This window comes from Marmota marmota, unplaced genomic scaffold (assembly GCF_001458135.2).
Source record: "Marmota marmota marmota unplaced genomic scaffold, marMar, whole genome shotgun sequence".
Classification (NCBI taxonomy): domain Eukaryota; kingdom Metazoa; phylum Chordata; class Mammalia; order Rodentia; family Sciuridae; genus Marmota; species Marmota marmota.
In genome coordinates, this window is record NW_026000240.1 from 33,698,341 (window position 1) to 33,720,797 (window position 22,457).

Consider the following 22,457-nt stretch of genomic DNA (forward strand, 5'->3'; position numbering starts at 1 on the left):
TTTTTTTTTTTGGGTACTGGGGATTGAGCCACATCTCCAGCCCTATTTTGTATTTTATTTAGAGATAGGTTCTCACTGAGTTGCTTAGTGCATCACTGTTGCTGAGACTGGCTTTGAAGTCTTGTGAGCCTTTGGGATTAGACTTGCACCAGTGTGTTGGCCTTGTTTTTTTTTTAAGATAGTTTCACTAAGTTGCTCAGGTTGACTTTGAATTACGTGCTTCCTGCCTCAGCCTCCTGAGTAGTTGAGATTACAGGCATGTTCCATAATGCCTGGCTTACTTTTACTTTTTTACTTTTTTTTTTTTTTTTTTTGAGAGGAGAGAGAGAATTTTTTAGTATTTATTTTTCAGTTTTCGGTGCACACAACATCTTTATTTTTTTATGTGGTGCTGAGGATCGAACCCAGCGCCCCGCGCATGCCAGGCGAGCATGTTACTGCTTGAGCCACATCCCCAACCCGACTTTTTGCTTTTTGTTTTGTTTTATTTGTTTGCTATTTTGGTGAACAGGGTCTTATGATATTGTCCACACTGATCTTGAACTCCTGCTTTAGCCTCCCAAGTAGTTGGAACTACGTGTGTACAACTTTGCCTGGTTTCATTTTTTGTTCTTGTTAACAACAGTGAAATATTTTAACTTTTTTTGTTTTGTCATAAGACTGAAATTTTTGCTTATGTTTTTATCTGTGAAAGTGGTCCTTTTCTGAATTGTTTTGTTTTTTTCTTTACTGTAGGAAGGAATCGTTGAGAATCTTTTCAAATGGGCCCGAGAGGCTGATCAGCCTTTGAGGACATATTCTACTGGACTATTAGGAGGTGCTATGGAAAATCAAGATATTGCTGCCAACTATAGGGATGAAAATTCACAGCTGGTAAGGACCATCTTAGAATGAATTGTAGCATGCTATGGGAGAGTATTCCTAAATTTATTCTTGCTATCTGAATCTGAATAAGTGATTATTTATACCTTGTACTGCAGCATAGTTATATCAATATTTCTTTCTCTTTTTAAAAAACAAAAATTTTGGATCCTGAAGGTTCTTTGCCACCCAGCCTCCTCTATTTTGTTTTTGTTTTTTCCCTTTAATGTTTTATTTTGAGACGGTCTTTTTGTTATTATTGTTTTGGTATTGGGTATTGAACCCAGGGTGCTTTACCACTGAGCCAGATACTCGGCCCTTTTTATTTTGAGACAGGGTCTCTCTAAGTTGGTGAGGCTGGCCTGAAGCTTGCACTCTTCATGCCTCAGCCTCTGAGTCACTGGGATTATAGATGTATGCAACCATGTCTGACTCTTCCCCATCTCTATTTAAGATTAAGCATAAGGGCTGAGATTGTGGCTCAATGATAGAGCACTTGCCTGGCATGTGTGAGGCACTGGGTTCTATTCTCAGCATCAATATACCAGTAAATAAATAAAATTAAAAAATTGATGGGCTGGGGCTGTGGCTCAAGCAGTGGTGTGCTCGGCTGGCATGCGTGCGGCCCGGGTTCGATCCTCAGCACCACATACAAAAAAACAAAGATGTTGTGTCCTCCGATAACTAAAAAATAAATATTAAAAAAATCCTCTCCCCCCCCCACTTTCTCTTAAAAAAAAAATTGATCAACAATGAATAAAAATGTAAAAAAAAAAAAAAAGACTAAGCATAATATTGCTTCTTATGGTTGGCCCCCAAAGTAAGTGATTAAAAGAAAAAGTTAAAAAAAAAAATAAGTTTATTTGAAAAATCAATCATGGTCAGGATTGGTGGCACACACTTGTTAGCCCAGTGATGTAGGAGGCTGAGGTAGGAGGATCACAAGTTCAAAGCCAAAGCCAGTCTCAGCAACTTAGTGAAGCCCTAAGCAACTTAGCAAGAACCTGTCCTAAAATTTAAAAAACTGGGTGGTGATGTGGCTCAGTGGTAAAGTGCACCTGGGTTCAATTCCTGGCACACCCCCCCCCCCCAAAAAAAAATTAATCATGTCATTATATACAGTGTAGATAATATCTACAGTGTAATAATTATCTACAATGTAGATGACAATATCTAACAGAATACAACTTATAATAGCTTAAAGTTTGAGAAACCTTTATGTTTGCCTTTCAAAGGCTTTTTAAAAAAAATCCATGATTAAGCCAGATGTGATAGTGTAAGCCTATAATCCCAGTTTCTTGGGAGGTGAGGCAGGAGGATTACAAGTTCAAGATTAGCCTTGGCAATTTATCGAGACCTGGTCTCAAAATAAAAAAAATTAAAGGGAGTTGAGAGTGTAATTCATTGGTGGAGTGTTCACCTCTCATTTGTGAGTCCCTGGGATAAATTCCCAGTGTTGGAAAAAAATGTATCTACCTCTTCTGGTTGGATGGTTCAGCCTACCTTGAATCATACCAGGTGAATTTTAAATGCCTTTTTGGTGCAAATCTTCTGATTTGAGTTCTTTGGGAAATTATATGGGGATGAAGCTTTTAGCCATAGTGTAATTTTATCAACTTATAGAAATCAAATCAACAAATTTATCAAATTGTTTGCTATTACTAGGCATTGTACTGACGGCATTAGTATCCAGTTCTTTTTAAGTGGAAATAAGAATCATTTTAAGAAGTAGAAAAGACAACCCCTTTTACACTGATGTTTGTTGATAGGTGGCAATAGTTCTTCGAAGACTGAGGGAGCTACAGCTTCAGGAAGTGGCTTTGCGACAAGAAAATAAGCGTCCTAGCCCACGGAAACTGTCTTCCGAGCCCCTTTTGCCTCTGGATGAGGAAGCTGTGGACATGGACTATGGTGATATGGCAGTAGATGTAGTGGATGGAGAACAAGAAGAAGCTTCTGGAGACATGGAGATCTCCTTTCATCTTGATTCAGGCCATAAGACCAGTAGTAGAGTAAATTCAGCAACCAAACCTGAGGAAGGAGGATTGAAGAAAAACAAGACAGCAAAACAGGGTGACAGAGAGAGCTTTAGGAAAGCCAAACAAAAGTTGGGTTTCTCATCTTCTGATCCAGATCGAATGTTTGTTGAGCTATCTAACAGCAGCTGGTCAGAAATGTCCCCCTGGGTGATTGGCACCAATTATACCCTATATCCTATGACTCCCGCTATTGAGCAGCGACTCATTCTCCAATATTTGACCCCTCTAGGAGAATACCAGGAGGTAAGCTTATTGGGAAGTGTATTGTTCACACTTTGGGACTATATATTTCTGGGTTATTTAGTAGCACTTTATACATTTTTATGTTTCTTAACTCTACTACAGAAGAAAGAGGCTTTGTCCCAAACTGGTAAGGTCTTGTGTAGGTCACTTCTGGTAAAATTTTTTCTTTCAAACTATGGTCCTATGTTTATTCTTGATGAGGAAGTAGAGGAAGAGGTGCTTATTTCTTCTTTATTCAATGTGTGAAAAATAAAGCCAGAATTTAAGATTTATTTTTGGTCTTCCATTTCAGTTACTTCCCATATTCATGCAGCTTGGATCACGGGAGTTGATGATGTTCTATATTGACTTGAAACAGACTAATGATGTCTTGCTTACATTTGAGGCCCTCAAGGTAAAGTTGTTATAAATACTAGGGCACTGAGCATTTTATTGGTAGAAACTTTTTATATTTATTCTGCTTTATAGAGTGGGTACAGTGGGTACTGGCCACACTTTTGAGATATTGAAATGTAGCCTAGTGCCTTTTAGACATTGAATTTTAAATTTTATTTATTTTTAAATTAACTTATGTTTAATTAACTACATGTGATCAGTAACTACTGCAGTCCAGATCCAGAATATATTAAAATGGAATTGAAATGAGGGAATTTGCCTTTCAGTCCCCAGAAATTTTGAGTTTGCAGGAGGACTGATATAATTGGACTGACATGTGGGATGCACTGTGTGTGTGTAAGTTGTGTTAAATTCATGATTATTCTTTGAGCTGTGGGTTAAAACTGGAGGTCAGGTTGTCTCCAGTGGCCCAGAGGTATTGTTTTCAGATGTAACATCGTTCCTGAACAGGATGCAGTGGAAGACGGGATTGGGGTAGTTGCTATTTCTCTGTTTTTTTGTGTGTGGGGAATTATAATGGGTGTCATTATTGAACTGTTTCTGTGCAAAGTCACATAAGGGATAAATAAAAATGAAATATGGACGAACACAGAAATATCTCAGAAGAGATCCTTTTTATTGGAAAATTATACTGTAGAAATATGGGTGTACTATTTTGTTCAAAAGGAAGACTTCATGATACAAGAGTTAGATGTCTAAGCGAGTAAAAACAAAATGGTTTAAAATAATAATTGATGGGTAATTTGACTTTGTACAGACATTCGGTATAAGGAAAGGAAACCACCAGAGTCTTTGTCGATGGAAGTGAAATGAGCTGGGTTATAGGTTGTTATGAACCAGATATATTTAAGGTTTTTGTTAATCATTGAGCCTGCTTATTCTGTTTCCTCAATGTACCTATTATGGCAGTGGAATTGCTTCTATATTGGAGTGACATTATGAAAAAAACACACACATGGCCTAAATGGTAGAGGGTCCTACCCATGGTTTAACTGCTTCTTGAAGGAAGAATTGGGTAGAAGCATGGTAGAGACTTGTGTGAGAGATATTAAACAACAACAAAAACAACAAAAAACAAAGAGAGGGATTGATTCAAATTATATATAAGGATTAGTTTGAGTCTAGGTGTTGCGAGAACTTCTGAAAAGAGGGCATACCTGTAATTTTTGCCACTGATCTTGACAAAATCTGTAAAGTATTAAATCATGTAGTTTCTAATTTGTGTTGTGTTGTCTGTTCCTGGAAGATAACCTGGCATGGGAAACAGGAGGGGGAGCTCTGGCTCTCCTTAGCACTTTTCACTTTGCTCTGGGTTCAGAGTTGTCAAGCCCCCTGCTATTTGCATTGTATTCCCAGCCCTTAAACTTGTCTGCCCAGAGAGGCTAGTGGGATTTGAACAGTAAATGAAGAAAACTTAAAATATAAAAAGCTTTTCAGTTCTTTTAAAATCTATTCTTATTAGTTGTAAAAATTTCCAGTTTTGATACTTAGGATAGTTCTTTGGGAATATATTGAGGGTCAATTTAAAGAAGCTAAGTTCAGGACTTTATTAATTGAGTCAATACTGAATCAAAGCTAGAACACAGAACCAATTATATTAAAATAACTTAAGGTGAAGGTTAGCAAAAGTCCTTTAGAGAGGTATGCACAAATAAAATGACTTTATAAGATTATATTGTTATTCAGCAATATTTTTCTTTTTTTTTTTGTTTTTTTGGTACTAGGGATTGAATATAGGAATACTTTACCACTAAACTATATCTTCAGCCCTTCTTATTTTTTATTTTGAGACAGGTTCTCGATAAGTTGGTGTGGGTCTTGATAGGATGCTGAGCCTGGCTTCAGCCTCCTGAGTTGCTGGGATAACTGGAGTGTACCACCACACCTGGCTTATTGTTTTTAATTTCACAAAAACATTTTAGTGGACTGGGGTTGTTGCTCAGTGGTTTTGGAAGGATTTGGGTTCAATCTCCAGCACAAAACAAATAAACAGACAAACCATTTAAAAGAAACTTTGGTATTAGGAGGGCAGAGAGTAATGTCTTGAAATCTTAAGGTTTTTTTTTTTATTTTTGTTTTTTTCATTTCTGTTAATATTGGCTTTTTTTTTTTGTGAGAAAGTGGTTGTCTACTTAGAGAAGTCTTGTATTTAGCACTTTATCTTACTTTGATGTTCATAGATTTTTGTGATTCTTTAGATTGTTCCATGATAACATGTGTCTTTGTTGTTCAGCATCTGGCATCTCTCCTGCTCCATAACAAATTTGCCACAGAATTTGTTGCCCATGGTGGAGTACAGAAATTACTGGAAATTCCTCGTCCTTCTATGGCAGCAACTGGTGTATCCATGTGCTTGTATTACCTGTCCTATAACCAGGATGCTATGGAAAGAGTAAGTCCATTCAGGTTTATGAGAAAGGGATTGGGTGGGGACAGACTTTAAAAGAGCACATTGAGCTAGGCATGGTAGCACCCTACTATAATAGAAGCCAACTTGGAGACTAAGACAGAAGGATAGAAAGTTTGAGGCCAGGCTCAGCAGCTGAGAGAGGCTCTGTCTAAAAATACAAAATAAAAAGGGCTAGGGATATGATTCAGTAGTAGAGCACTCCTGGGTTCAATCTCTAGTACTAAATAAATAAGATAATCATAGAATAACTTGGATGAGGAAAAAATGAATAGTTGAAGAACTAAATTCTAACGGAAAATTTGCAAGGAATATGAACAACCACTTTTCACAAAGCATTTTATAAAAGTAAAATTGTTTAGGAAAGGTTCTAAAAAGGTTCTAAAAAATTTCTGACTCTACTTGGAAAATGCAGGATGGGTTGCAGTTCTAGAAGCTTTATTTATTTTTTGCCATTTCTGTGGCATTAAAATTAGGCACTATTCCGATGTTCCTCAGTAACTCCACTGAGGAACTGTTTGAATCCGTTTATTGCAAAAATGATAGATGATATTTTGTGTTTATTATGAGATAATTTATGGTGGAGATAGTGAAATCATCCCAGCTCTTCTCAGGGCTATAGTTGTTTTGTGTTTGGTTCTGCGGCTTTTCAGGTTAATCCTCTTTTATGCTTAGTGATTTAAAAAAAAAAAAAAAGTATGAGTGGTGTTGGACATTTGAAAAGTGAATCTCCCCCAACCCCGAACCCTTAGGGAAGGTCTTGTCATTTCTGAAATGTTTTTCTAATACTCAGTGGGCATATCTATTCTGCTAAAGCAAAACTGGCAATTTTTTTTTTAAATTGAGCTCTGTCTTTGCTTATTCAGATAATCATCTGGGTTTGGTGTCAAACAAGTTTATAATCCTGGCTACGTGGGAGGCCGAGGCAGGAGGATTGCAAGTTTGAGGCTAGCCTGGGCAATTTAGCAAGACTTTGTCTTGAAATAAATGTAAAAAAAGGATTGGGGATGTAGCTCAGTCTTAGAGTCCTTGCCTAGTAAGTGTGAAGCCCTGGGTTTGATCTCCAGTACAGCCAAAAAAAAAAATTTCACCTCTTCAGTTGAACATTATGCAAGGAGATTGAGAATAGTAAACTAAGCTGTGTATAACAAAATTAATTATAGTTAAGATATAGAAAAAGGCAACAGACCTGGGGAATGCTTTGTCTAACTCATAGCATACATCAAAATGCATATAAATAAATTAATGAGTCAATGGAAACTAAACTTGTAGACTTCGTAGGCTCATCTACTTTTATCACCTCAGGAAGGGTAATAATTTCTCTGAGCCTCTTCCTCATCTGTTAAGTGGAGATCAAGTATCTATGTAACAGGGCCATGTGAGCATTAAATGATAACATTTGTTGGTACTCAGTATAGGATAAATTAGAATAACTAAATTTAGATAGTTTTCAAAGGATGTGTTCTAAAATTGCATTGTAACTTAAACTAAGAATGATGACTGGGAAAGATTATTATTTTCTGTAAAGATATTTATACTGATGAATTTTTCATCTCTTTCAAAGAGTCCTTTGCCCACAATTTTTTAAAAAAAAAAACTATTATTATTTTATTTTTTGCAGGTTTGCATGCATCCCCACAATGTTTTGTCTGATGTGGTGAACTATACCCTGTGGTTAATGGAGTGTTCTCATGCCTCAGGATGCTGCCATGCTACCATGTTTTTCTCAATTTGCTTCTCATTCCGGGCTGTGTTGGAACTCTTTGACCGCTATGATGGTCTTCGTCGTCTGGTGAACTTGGTAAGCATTTTTTACCTTCTCTTGGCAGGAGTGCAGAGATCCTGCTTGTTTTGGCTGCTTTTAATAGCATCCCAATGAGGAGAGGAAGCTTCTGATTGGAGGAGTTTTGTTATCATTCTTTGTGTAAATTTTTTTCTCCTTCTTTTGTGGTACTGAGGATTGAAGCCAGAGCCTCAAGCATGCTATAGAAGGTGGGTGCTGGAGATTGAATCCAGGGTGTCACACAGGCTCTGCCTCTGAACAACATCCCCAGCCCCATTCCCTTTCTCTTTAATAGTTGGAGGACTCTTTGTGCCATTATAGACTGGCTTTGAATGCAGTAATCCTATGTCAATCTTGACCTTTCTAAGAGCAAAAGCTTTATGCCTATATATCTTTTAACATAATTAAAAGCTGCATAATTTTTTTTACGTGAGTATAATGTTTTGTTTTCATATGGCTATAGCCTGTTGTATATATAGATATACTTTGATATTTGTTCATCTTTTAGGCATAAAAGTCTACCTTGTTTTGGGGGCTGGGGTTGTGGCTCAGTGGTAGAGTGCTTGGCTCACATGTGTGAAGCACTGGGTTCAATTCTCCGAACCTCATATAAATAAATGAATAAAATAAAGGTCCGCCAACACTAAAAAATATTTTTAAAAAAGTCTACCTTGTTTTCCTTTTACATTTCTTGTCCTTTCTCCTCCTTCTGCCTCAATTTTTAATGTTTATTAATAGATCAGTACTTTGGAGATTCTAAATTTGGAAGATCAGGGTGCACTTCTGAGTGATGATGAAATATTTGCTAGCCGTCAAACTGGGAAACATACCTGCATGGCCTTGCGCAAGTATTTTGAGGCTCACCTGGCCATTAAATTGGAACAAGTGAAACAGTCACTTCAGAGAACTGAGGGTGGCATTCTTGTTCACCCTCAACCCCCATACAAGGTAAGAGGTTGTATTCTGTTTTTGTGTTATTGGGGATTGAATCCAGGACCTTGTGCATACTAGGAAAACTGAGTTACACCCAGTCCAAGGATATAGTTTTTAAAGATTAGTCTTGTTCCCACACACAGTTGCATCACCAGATCAGTGGAATTTCTGCAAGATAATGCATTGTTGAATTTTACTTTCCCTGTATGAAGCAAAACAATTGAAAATATATATAATAGGTGAATTTCAGTGGCATATTTTGCTGTCAGTTACTAAGTCATTATTTTTCTGGGACACTAAAACTAAAGGGTGAACTTAAATGTGTGTTAAGGAACTCGTAATTTTTGTTTACTGATTTTTTTTGTTGTTGTTGTTGTTTTGTTTTGTACTGGGGATTGAATCCAGGGTCTTGAGCAAGTGCTGTACTAGTGAGTTATATCCCCAGCCCTTTAAAGAGTTTTCTTCTCTGAAAAGTACTAGACATTCTGCCTCTTGTGCAGAATTATTTTTGGAAAGAGTATGTCTATATCTCTACTTTTCTTTCATTTTGGAATTTATTTGTTATATTTTGGGACCAAGGTCATATTTGCATGTTTTAAAAATCAGCAGATTGAAAATATATCAATTCCCTGTTGCTTCTTTCTCTCTCTTTTTTTTTGGGGTGGGGTACTAGGGATTGAACCCAGGGGCCTTTTGCTGCTCAGCTACTTACTGTGAGTCTCTTTTATTTTGAGACAGGGTCTTGATAAGATGCTGAGGATTTTGCTAAGTTGCTGAGACTGGCTTTGATCTTGTGATCTTTCTGCCTCAGCCTCTTGAGTCACTGGGATTACAGGCATGTACCACCATGCCCATCTTATTTTTTAAGCTATGAAACATATGTACAAAATAACATTGTTATTTTATTGGGAAAAATGTGAGTCTGTAGTTAAAAATAAACAAATGTGGTCTGGGGTTGTGGCTCAGTGGTAAAGCACTTGCCTTGAATTTTGAGGCACTGGGTTCGATTCTCAACACCACATGTAAATAAAAAATAAAGGTCCATCAACAACTAAAATAAATAAAATAAAAAAAGTTATGTAATCATTGTTTCACATATTGGCTATTGACTCAAGAATTATGGTATTGGAAAGCTATTATCAAAATCTGTTGGTCACTGAGCTGTGCTTCAGAAGATGACAGGCAGATAATAGAGTATATATAAAAATAACATGTATGTCTCCTTATAGGCATGTTCATATACTCATGAACAGATTGTGGAAATGATGGAGTTTTTGATAGAATATGGCCCAGCTCAGCTATACTGGGAACCAGCTGAAGTCTTCCTCAAACTTTCTTGTGTGCAACTCTTGTTACAGCTTATTTCTATTGCCTGCAATTGGAAGACCTATTATGCAAGGTGGGACCAGAGAAAGGTTTCAAATGAAGTTCCATCCTGCTTTTTGCTTTTATTAAAATTGATGTTGGTTTGGTTTGCACATGGTGTACACTTAACAAACAATATGAATTTAGACTTGAATTTGAGAAATGAAATTAAGCACAAAAATTTGATTTTAATTTACAGAGTGCTTCTTCCTATATATGGTCTTGGCGATTGTAAACATTACATAGTAGACAAGGATCAACAATTTATACTCTCAGAAGTTATGTAATTTACATATCTTTATCATAGAGCTGGTTTGAAGTCCTCTCTTGAAGCTGGAGTCCTTGTTTTTTGGTACTTAAACTTTTTGAATATCTTTAGCTTGACAGTCATGTATTGTTTATCGTAGAACTGTCTTTTTGCTCTTTGGATCAACACACTGTAATGATTTTCACAATTCTGTGAAATTAAAGGCAGTCAGCAGAGTAGGGTGAATCTCAGAAGAGGGCAGCTGATATAGTAGGGAGGTTGGGTGGTTCTGTTTTGAGAATGATGTAAAAATAATTAAAACTATAATTTGAAAAAGATGGGGGTTTGAAGAGAATAGTAAAGAAGTTTATAAATAGCATTTCTTGACCTCCCCCTTTTCCATGTCTACCCATTGCTATAAAGACAGTTGGGGCTTATTAGGGGAAGTATATAGCTTGTTTGCTAAATTCCAGTATACTAAATCTAGTAGGGTACTTTTGAAGCAACCGTTCTCTAACTTCCTGGCCTAAGGACCCTTTTACCATATTAAAAATAAGAAGGAACTCTGAAGAGCTTTTTTTTTTTTTGTTATGTTTATCAGTGTCTACTGTCTTAGATATTAAAACAAAATGTAAAACTATAAATTTACTTTAATGTGATCCCATTGAATTTTAGCATTTTTTATGAAAAATTTCTAAAATAAAACCAGATGATTTAGCAAAGCTTTAAAAAAAAGGGTTGGCTTAATATTTTACATCTTCTTTATATTCAGTCTTGTAACATTACATATCACATAGTTTTTGGAAGACTCATATTTGGGGCTGGGGTTGTGGCTCAGTGGTAAAGTGCTTGCCTTGCACATGGGAGGCATTGGGTTCTATTCTCAGCACCACATAAAAAAATAAATAAACAAAATAAAGTTCTTGTGTTCATCTACAACTAAAAATACTCTTTAAAAAAAAGACGCATTTGTGAGAGAATGAGAGTGAGAAAGGAAAATAACATCTTAACATTTTTATGAACATAGCTTAACTTAATAGAACCTTCTAAAAGGGTCTTGAAGACTTCTGGGATTCACTTGTCTGCAGCTTGGGAACCATTGTCATGTGTGTATGTGTGTATTTATTTAAAAGCAGTGTGGGTGATCAAACTCCAAGATCTTGAGCATGTTAGGCAAATGCTCTATCACTGAGCTATAGTGTCATTTAGTAAATAGATGGTACCTGAGCCCTGAGAACTGCTTTTTTATAGTATTGGAAATATGTAGGTTAATATATTTACTTGGAGAATTACTTAAAAGATAATGAAAGCGTGTTGAGCATGGTGGTGCACACGTGTAATTCCAGTGACTTGGGAGTCTGAGGCAGTACAAATTTGAGACAAAGTGAGGCCTCAAGCAACTTAGAAAGATCCTGTCTCAAAAAATAAAAAGGGCTGGGGATGTGGCTCATGCTGAAGTACTCCTGGGTTTAGTCCCCAGTACCAAATAAAAGATAGTCAGGAAGGATATTAATATACATTGTTTTGACTGATATATATGTATGTGTGTGTGTATATATATATATATATATATATATATATATATATTTATTTATTTAACTCATTACAATTTTTTTTTTTTTTTTTTAAAGAGAGAGAATTTTAATATTTATTTTTTGGTTTTTCGGTGGACACAACATCTTTGTTTGTATGTGGTGCTGAGGATCGAACCCGGGCCGCACGCATGCCAGGCGAGCGCGCTACTGCTTGAGCCACATCCCCAGCCCTACAATTCTTAATGTAAAAATATGTCATTGATTTAAAAAGCATATACAGGGGCTGGGAGTATAGTTGAGTCGTAGAGCATTTGCCTAACCCATGTCCTAGTTTTGATCCTTACTACTGCAGAAAGAAAGGCTTATTTTTTTATGTGTGGTGCTAGAGATTGGACTCAAGGCCTTGTGCTTGCTAGGTAAGTGCTCTAACCTGAGCTACAACTCCAGCTGAAATATATTTTTTAAAAATAAAATTAATAGGCCAGGCGTGGTGGCACACACCTGTAATCCCAATGGCTTGGGAGGCTGAGGCAGGAGGATTGTGAGTTGAGAGCCAGCCTCAGCAACTTAGTGAGGCCCTGAGCAACTCAATGAGACCCTGTCTCTAAAATAAAATATAAAAAGGTCTGGGGATATGGCTCAGTGGTTAAGTGCCCCAGGTTCAATCCCTGGTACTAAAAAATAAATAAAAGAGAAAAAAGAAAAATAAAGTTAATAAATGCTTGCTTTGACCTTACAATATACAGAACCTTACGAAAAGAAAATTATTTTTAATCACCATTAATTTTCTCTTTTTTCATAATATATACATAGTTAAGATTATTATATTTGGTCACATTCATCTTTTTCTGTGAAGTATTTCAAACACAAAAAGGAAAGGCATGTAACAGCTGTTGTGTATTCATCTTCATATGCTTTATCCTCAGTTTCATTCTTTTTTCCTACCTCCCCAGGGTGACCAGTTTTCTGAATTCTGTCCATTAATGTTCTTTATACTGTACATATCTGCATGTCCATAAACAATTATATAGTACTGCTTTGTGTGTTTTTAAATTATATGAATGTTTTCCTACATCTACCTTTTGCAATCGCACATTCTTATTTTTGTGAAATTCATACATGTTAATATTTGTTTAAACTGTTATATTCCTAAATAACGGTTTGTTTCCATTTGCATTTAGTGTCATTTAGTAAATAGATGGTACCATACTTCCTTTTGGAGTGTTGAAGATATGTATAGAACCTGGGTTGTGGGGTGTCTTCATTTTCACCGTAGTTGGGTATTGCCAAACATTGTAAAATGACCTTAACCTTTTCTTCTGTCATTAGCATAGGGGAGCTTGGTGGTGTTGGAGTTTCAATTTTGTATCTTACATTATTTTCTGTTTCCTTGATGTGTATTTTGAGCCCTGTTCCTTGTCCTTTAGAGTGGTTTGAAAATGATTGTCATTAACTGCAGGGTAGTTTATCATGTTTTTGAATTCTGCAGCATTTCAGATTTGGATTTTTGGATTTTGGATGCTCAACTGGTAATGTCTATGCTAATATTCCAAAATTCAGAAAACACTGAAATCTGAAGCACTTCTGTCCCAAGTATTTTGGATAAGGAATCCTTAATCTGTACATAAATACTTCTTTGTACTTAAGTTTGGTTTCTTAGGACAGATTGCTAAAGGGTCAATTCCTGGGCTAAAGATTATGAATATTTTAAGAATCATGTTTCATATCTCCAGATTGCTTCTAGAGTGTCCTGTTTATCTTCTTCAGCATCAAGGAGGAGGAGGAGGAGGAGGAGCATGATGATTTTTGGTTCTAGGGATTGAACCCAAGGCCTCAAGTGTTCTATTTGATATCTGAACCGTATCCCCAACCCTTTTTAATTTTTATTTTGAGACAGGGTCTTCCTAAGTTGCTTTGGCTGCCCTCAAACTTACAATTGTTCTGCTTCCTGATGAGTAGCTGGAATTATAGTCATGGACCACCATGGCTGGCTAATTTTTTGTCTTTAATTTTAGGACTTTGATAGGTAAAAATTCATCCCTGTGTTTTTTGGAAGTAATGTCATTGTGACATATTCATTTGATGCTACTAGTAATAGAGTTCACCAGTGGTAATCATGATCTGTTGTTTTCCTTTCTCTTTAAAAAAACTGTTATAGTTTCTTGTGACTATATCATAGTTTGCCTTTGACTAATTGTTCTTCCTGTCTAGGAATGACACTGTGCGCTTTGCTTTGGATGTCCTGGCTATTCTCACTGTGGTGCCAAAAATCCAGCTCCAGTTGGCAGAATCAGTGGATGTATTGGATGAAGCTGGCTCTACCATCTCCACTGTAGGTAGGTTGACATTTTTGTTGTTGCTTTGTGTGAATTTGTTATCCTTTGCTGGTTGTGGTTACTTACCTAATTTTGGGATATTAGAACAGAAAGTAGTAGAGGAAGGTTCCTTGTTTTTCCTCTTATAAATAGCACCATATAGTTTCACATAAGGGAGTCATGCTAGTAAATTCAGGGTTTGTGAGTGGTTCAGGCATTTCTGCTATAATGGTATGTGTGCATTTCCGAACACATTACAGTGCAGAGTGTTGCACTAAAAATAAAGTTTATGGTGTAATGGGTTGTGGCCAGTAGTAAAAGACTGTTTTCTAACTGTTTTGTGGAAGCAGCTTTGTAATCTGAACACTAAAAATAATCAGTAATAGAGGGGCAACTCAAAATGTTTGGCAACCATACACAAGGAAAATAGCTTTTATTTGAAGATATTCCTTTATTAAGAGCAGGTTTCTGAGGGTACTATATTGAAGTTAGCAAGGGAGATAATGTTACTGACTCTGGTTCCTGGAGTACACCACTCTGCTGGGGGCACTTGGTTTTATTTATTTATTTATTTGCTTTAATGATGTGTCCCTGGCAAGACTGCTAAAACCAGATGTTGTATCACCACTGCTGTGAGGAGAAAGCCAAAGGTTCAGGCACTTGTATTCATTCATTCATTCATTCATTCATTTATTTATTTTTGTGGTACTGGGGATTAAACTCAATGTTGCTCTACTGCTGAGATACATTCCCAGCCCTTCTTTTTTTGGGGGGGGGGTACCGGGGATTGAACTCAGGGGCACTTGACCACTGAGCCACAATCCCCAGGCTTATTTTGTATTTTTTAGAGCTGGAGTCTTACTAAATTGCTTTGCACTTTGCCATTCATTGCTGAGGCTGGCTTTGAATTTTGCGATCCTCCTGTGTTAACCTTCTGAGCTGCTGGGATTACAGGTGTGAGCCACTGTGCCCAATCCCAGACATTTTTAAATTTTTTATTTTGAAACTGAGTCTCACTAAGTTTCTGATGCTGCCCTCGAATTTGTGGTTCCCTTGCTTCAGCTCCCGAGTTGCTGGGATTACAGGCATAATGCACTGTGCCTTGTTCTGGCTAATTTTCTTAATATGTAGTGGAAAAGGTTCCCACTGCCATGGTAGCAGCTGAACTCTGAGGGCTCTTTCTTTTCCTGTAGAAGTTTTTAATTTATTCCCACTCTTTTGTTCCCCTTACTTAGGAAAATTTGTGCATGAACCTTGGTGACTTACACATAATACTAATATTATTTGCTTATTTAATAACTACATGTGAGGTATCATATTATAAAGTTACGTTGTAACTAACTGAGCATGGTGGCATACCTGTAATCCCAGTAATTTAGAAATCTGAGGCAGGAGGATTGCAATTTTGACTAGCCCTGTCTCAAAAACTTTAAAGGGATGGGGAAATTTAAAAAAAGGAAAAAAAAAAATTAGTGGGAATGTAGTTCAGTGAAAGAGTGCCCCTGGGTTCAATCCCCAGTATCACAGAAACAAAACCAAAAAACATTATAGTAGAACTGATTGTATTTTATGCAAAAAATTTCTTGTACTTTAAAAAAAATATAGGTTTTTTTCCCCCCTATTCAACCAATAATTAGAACTCCAAATTTTGGTTCTGGGACAACCAGTAAAGTGTTAACCATTTGTTTTGTGAGAAATAATATATATTTTTTCCCTCTCATAGGTATCAGCATTATTTTAGGAGTGGCTGAGGGTGAGTTCTTTATCCATGATGCTGAGATTCAGAAGTCTGCACTTCAGATTATCATCAATTGTGTGTGTGGCCCGGATAACCGAATATCTAGTATTGGCAAATTTATTTCTGGAACTCCTCGCAGAAAGTTGCCTCAGACCCCCAAGAGCAGTGAGCACACCCTGGCCAAGATGTGGAATGTGGTTCAGTCTAACAATGGCATCAAGGTGCTTCTGTCTTTGCTGTCCATCAAGATGCCCATCACAGATGCAGACCAGATTCGGGCCCTGGCTTGCAAGGCTCTGGTGGGCCTGTCTCGCAGTAGCACTGTCCGGCAGATCATCAGCAAACTGCCCCTTTTCAGCAGCTGCCAGATCCAGCAGCTGATGAAGGAGCCTGTGCTGCAGGACAAGCGTAGTGACCATGTCAAATTCTGCAAGTATGCTGCTGAACTCATTGAACGGGTGTCAGGAAAGCCACTTCTCATTGGCACTGATGTCTCCCTGGCACGGCTGCAAAAAGCAGATGTTGTTGCCCAGTCAAGAATCTCCTTCCCTGAGAAAGAGCTGCTTCTGTTGATACGAAACCATCTCATTTCTAAAGGGCTTGGAGAGACAGCAACTGTGCTGACAAAAGAGGCTGACCTGCCCATGACTGCTGCCTCCCATTCTTCTGCCTTCACCCCAGTAACTGCTGCTGCTTCTCCTGTCTCTCTTCCTCGAACGCCTCGTATTGCTAATGGCATTGCAACTAGATTGGGTAGCCATGCTGCTGTGGGTGCTTCTGCTCCTTCTGCCCCTACTGCCCATCCTCAGCCACGGCCCCCACAGGGTTCATTAGCTCTGCCTGGTCCATCTTATGCAGGCAACTCCCCTTTGATTGGTAGGATCAGTTTTATTAGAGAGAGGCCGTCACCCTGTAATGGCAGAAAAATCAGAGTGTTGCGGCAGAAGTCGGACCATGGTGCCTACAGCCAGAGCCCAGCCATAAAAAAGCAGTTGGACAGACATCTTCCTTCCCCACCTACGCTGGACAGTATCATCACAGAATATCTTAGAGAGCAACATGCTCGATGCAAGAATCCAGTTGCCACCTGTCCACCTTTCTCTCTCTTTACTCCTCACCAATGTCCTGAGCCAAAACAGAGGCGGCAAGCGCCAATAAACTTTACCTCAAGGCTAAACCGCAGGGCATCATTTCCAAAATATGGAGGGGTAGATGGCGGATGCTTTGATAGGCACCTTATCTTTAGCAGGTAAGGAGAGCCTCCTTTGTGGAAATTGGAATGATTCTTATATTTAGATCAAAGTGTTTGGGCAGTATCGGCACAGTGATTAGTTAAGAAAGCCATTGTTGGCCTGAAATACAAGTTTGTCATTGTGTCTACACAAGTGATATAAGTGTACCACCTTTTGTCAACCATAGATTCCTTGTGTTATTGTTGACAATATATTGATATGATAGTCAAAAGCAGTTTATTTTCTAGAACCCATACAACACACCACCCCTAGTCAAACTTTCAAACTTGACTTTGTCCAATTGCCTTCCATTCTTATCCTTTACAAACCTAACATAAAGGTGGTGTGATCACAGCTTTAAAATGGGAATCTTTGTTTAATTTGTAAGTGCATTTGTGCATTTCTGAACCCCTTACACTTCAGAGTCTTGCACTAAAAATAAAGTTTATGGTGTAACAGGTTGTGGCCAGTAGTAAAGACTGTTTTCTAACAGTTTGTTAAGAGCGGCTTTGTAACCTGAACACTAAAAATCATCAGTAATAGATGGGCAACTCAAAATGGTTGGCAACCATTTTGAAGCAGGTTGGCAACCTGCTTCACTTTTCTTGCTAAGGATTGTTAATTTCTCATTTAAAATGAAAATGAACCATGAAGGTCATTGATATTTCAGAAAAGCTTACTTTTTGAAATGTAATTGTGTTTTTTCTTTATGCTTTCTAGCAGATTTTCCTTTTCAGAGTTCTTGTATATATCTTTTGCCTCTGATTCTCAGTTTTTGATTTTTTGCTTAGATTTCGCCCTATTTCAGTGTTTCGGGAAGCCAATGAAGACGAGAGTGGCTTTACCTGCTGTGCATTCTCAGCACGAGAGCGGTTCTTGATGCTTGGTACCTGCACAGGGCAGCTGAAGCTGTACAATGTATTTAGTGGACAGGAGGAGGCCAGCTATAACTGTCACAACTCAGCCATCACACACCTTGAACCCTCCAGGGTAAGTGCTTCTTCCCTGGATGCTCTCAATCATTCTGAGACAGGTTGGTGAAGTGGAGAAAAGGAGACTCACCTTTGTTGGGTCTGATTCTTTTTGAATCAGGTGGAAATTCTAGTTGAAGATGACTTGTATTTCAGAGGAATATGGCCAGGTATTAAGAAGAGAGGAATCATCATTGACATCTTTACAACATATTGGAGCTATTTAAAACAATTTTTTAAAAACTAGTTTAGGAGGATTTACTGTTCTTATAATTATTTTCTAGGGCACTACAGGTTCTTATATTTAAATCCTACTGGTTTCTGAGTATTTCTTGGTTCTGGAGAGTTTTTTATTTTTTCTTGAATCAAATGTTTTTTATCTTTGTATGTTAAAATGCTAATGTCAGAGACATCTGCATATGTGTAAATACATGTTTACCCACCTTGGGTCTCCTCCTCCTTTTAGGATGGGTCCTTGCTGCTGACATCTGCTACCTGGAGCCAGCCTTTGTCTGCACTTTGGGGAATGAAATCAGTATTTGATATGAAGTATGTATTATTTACTTTTGTAGTCTCATGTCTCTGTGTTTTCATTACTTAATTTGTATCCCCCTTCATCTGGTTTTAGACAAGGAGCCTTTTGGGAAAAAATGAGGCTCATGTTTAATAAGATTTTATCTTTCTCATTTTCTAGATATTCTTTTTTTTTTAAAAAAATATTTTTTTTTTTGGAGTTGGACACAATAATTTTATTTATTTTTATGTGGTGCTGAGGATCAAACCCAGGGCCTTGCACATGTGAGGCGAGCGCTCTATTGCTGAGCCATAACCTCAGCCCCGTCATTATCTAGATATTCCTTTTTTTAAATAAAAATATTTATTTTTTAGTTTCATGTGGACACAATATCTTTATTTTATTTTTATGTGGTGTTGAGGATCGAATCCAGAGCCCCACGCATGCCAGGCTAGCATGCTACCGCTTGAGCCACATCCCCAGCCCTAGATATTCTTTTTAAAAATATTCTTTTAGTTGTAGATGAACCCACAGTATCTTTATTTATTTTTTATGTGGTGCTGAGGATTGAACCCAGTGCCTCACACATGCGAGGCAAGCGCTTTACCACTGAGCTATATAGCCCCAGCCCTCTAGATATTCTTATGAAGTGTTTACATTCCAGTTGTGCAGCAGACCCTTGACTAACCCATAATGACACATTTATGTTTTTTTTTTTTCCCTAAGTATTTACATAGGGTATAATTGCACTGTTTGCTGGGGTGTTTCTTTTTCTTTTTTTTAAATGTTTACTTTTTAGTTGTAGTTGGACACAATACCTTTATTTTATTTATTTTTATATAGTGCTGAGGATTGAACCCAGGGCCTCGCACGTGCTAGGTGAATGCTCTGCCGCTGAGCCACAACTCCAGCTCCTGGGGTATTTCTTTTAGAGAACTAGGCTGGCATTCTACTGCTGAGCTATACTCACATGTACCCTATTAGCCATTTCTGTAATCAAGGAATTCCTGTTAATTATTTGGGGTCCTCACGGGTGTTCTAGTGGAGGGAATTTTCTTTTTAATTCACGTGTGTACAGTTGTTTTCTCTTTGGGAGCCAACCTCACAGATGTTCTAGTGGAGGGACTTTTCTTTTTAATTCAAGTGTGTACAGTTGTTTTCTCTTTGGGAGCTAAGGATTTTGGGTGAGTACGGTTGTGCAAGGGGCTGATTTTCAGTTTGTTAAAAGCATAAATCTTTTTTTTTTTTTTTAAAGAGAGAAAAGCATAAATCTTGAGGGTGTGTCATTTTGGTATGTTTATTGTTTGTAGGCATTCCTTTGCAGAAGATCACTATGTTGAGTTCAGTAAGCACTCTCAGGATCGGGTCATAGGCACAAAAGGAGACATTGCCCATGTGAGTACTTAAGCATTCATTGCTTTAAGCTGATTTTACTCATTTGTTCCTACTGAAATCTTCTGGATCGGATGTGAGGACTTAAGTCTTACGGGTGGGTCACTAGAAATACTCAATGATTTTCCTACCAGTTAAAATCTAAAAGTGTAATAAAGTAGTTTTAAGTTATATGGGAAGAATATGAAAGGGCTGAACATGGAATTTGAGAAAGATATTAAAGGCCAGCAGATTCGTTGTTGAGTTCTTACTAAGTTTTAGTTAAATTAAGGTCTGTGCCTTTTATGGAGCCTGAAGCAGTAAATAAAGAAACAAATATATGCTGTAATTAGGTGGTGTTGCAGGAAAAAAGAAAGTAAGAGGAAATGCTTATTGGAGGTGTGGGGGATTTCTGTTTTATCTGGGATAGCCAACATTACAGATTGGTTACTGTTTGAGCAGAGCCATGAAGGAAGCATGATTGAAGCAGAGAGGCAAAAGAGGTTGTAAGGCAGAGGGAATGGAAGGGAAAAGCCCTTGCTTGCGGGGAGGGAGGAGAGGAGAGGGTAAGTGCTGAGGTCAGTGATGACCCCATATTTTATAGTTAGGACCAACCTTTGGCTTTTCCACTGAGTAAGATGAAGACACTGGATGGTGATCAGAGGATATATGATTCAGTGTAAAATTTCTATAGTGGCTCTGGTTTCTTTGAGAGAGGCAATAGCAGACCTTCCAGTTAGGCCAGAAGATGTTGTACCAGCCTATATGTGAGAAGAGCAATACAGCTGGGTGCATGTGGGCATGGAGAGACCATGAGAAATGATAGGCCATGACCCTGGGGTTTTGGACACATGAAGTTTGAAATTCATTAGACATTCAGTAGGGAATGGGGAGTGGAATATATATATATACATACATACATACATATATACACACACACACACACAGTTTGAGAGTTCAGGAGAAAGGTCTGGGATGGGAGATATAAATATGAGTTATATATACATGGTGATAGTAATTAGAGCCATGAACCTGGATGAGATCAAAGGGCTAAAGATGAAAAAGATTGTGAGGACAGAGCCCTGGTTGTTCCACTATATAAAAATTGGCAAATGGGGGAGAAAATGTTGGCAAATGAAGATGAACTTGAGAAGGAGCTCTAGAGAGAGTGGCCAGTGAGGCAGAAGGAAGTCCAGAAGACAGGTACCCTAGAAACCAATGAAAATAAAATTGAGAAAGGATTGATCAGTGAGTCAGAAACAGTTAATGAATTGTAGAAGATGAGTACTGAAAGAAGACTAACAATGTAGAGGTTGTTAACCTTGTCAAGAAATAATTCTGTATTCTGGTGGAGCAAAATCTGATTAGAGTGGTTCATGAAAGAGCAGGAGAGAAATGGACACACTTGTACATGTAATTTTTTTTTTGAAATATTTTTGCTGAAAACCAAAGCAGAGAAAGAAGGGTCACACGTTGAGGAGTCTGTAGGATGAAATTTAGGGATAATTTTCTCCTAAATTCTCATTTGAAAATATTGAAACATAGAAAAATGAAAGAATAGTATATATATATTCACTTCCTAGATTTATCAGTTTAATATTTTGCCATATTTTGTATGTAAATGTGTATGTGTTGTTTTGAATTATTTTGAAGTTGAAAATTATAAGCATCATCATGGCATTTTTATCCTTCAGTATTATGGTGTGTATCTCCTAACAATAGATATTTTGATATAAAATCATTTAGCAAATTTAAGAAAATTGTAGTAATTCCCAAATATTATTTGATATTTAGTCCATACTCAATTTTCCCATTTGTTCCTGATGTATTTGGTTTCAAATGTTTGTTTGTTTTTTTTGAACCAGGATCCAGCCAAGATTCACACATTGCATTTGATTGTTATGTCTTACTAATGTTTTAAAGCCAAGAACCATTTCTCCAGTTTTCATGACATTGACTTTTGAAGAGACCAGGCTAGTTGTCTTATCCCATGATATGAATTTGTTTGTTTCCTTGTGGTGTTTCCTTATTTGTTTCAAAGAAAAGATTTGAAGTAATATAGTGTGTCTGTAAGCTGATGGGAAAGATCTGGTCTCTGCATGTGTTGCATATTGTAGACTCTGAAAACTTTTAATATGGTGGGGCTAAAATGTTTACATTGGGAGATTTTATGGAGAAAAGATTATTTCATTGATGTCTTTCTCCAGAAAATAACACTTTAAAGAGTATTCTGTGGGTAATCAATGATTGATATGGACAATTTTTTTTAAGTTGTTTATGCACCTTTATTTTATTTATTTGTATATGGTGTTGAGAATTGAACCCAGTGCTTCACACATGCTAGGCAAGTGCTCTACCACTGAGCTACAACCCAGTTGTTTTAGTGTAAATGTTTTCTGTTTCTTGAAAAGGGGAAGGGAAGGAAAATTTGTTTTTCTTAAGTCCCTACATAGTTTCACTTCTCTTTTTCTTACTAGTGGGAAAGGGCTTTTTTAAGATATGACTAT

At 37.4% G+C, this 22,457-nt stretch overlaps 1 protein-coding gene across 4 annotated transcripts in view; it reads left to right on the forward strand.

Moving 5' to 3' along the window:
- Positions 1-22,457, forward strand: part of Dcaf1 (DDB1 and CUL4 associated factor 1) — a 69,180-nt gene that overhangs the window by 27,117 nt on the left and 19,606 nt on the right. For all 4 annotated transcript variants that reach the window (XM_048794636.1, XM_048794635.1, XM_048794637.1 and 1 more), the window contains 12 exons: positions 736-873; positions 2,631-3,143; positions 3,436-3,537; positions 5,773-5,931; positions 7,568-7,747; positions 8,468-8,677; positions 9,892-10,061; positions 14,021-14,145; positions 15,848-17,111; positions 17,886-18,084; positions 18,532-18,614; positions 19,890-19,974. In XM_048794636.1, the coding sequence (XP_048650593.1) occupies positions 736-873; positions 2,631-3,143; positions 3,436-3,537; positions 5,773-5,931; positions 7,568-7,747; positions 8,468-8,677; positions 9,892-10,061; positions 14,021-14,145; positions 15,848-17,111; positions 17,886-18,084; positions 18,532-18,614; positions 19,890-19,974 (3,228 nt within the window). The remainder of the gene's footprint in view (positions 1-735; positions 874-2,630; positions 3,144-3,435; positions 3,538-5,772; positions 5,932-7,567; positions 7,748-8,467; positions 8,678-9,891; positions 10,062-14,020; positions 14,146-15,847; positions 17,112-17,885; positions 18,085-18,531; positions 18,615-19,889; positions 19,975-22,457) is intronic.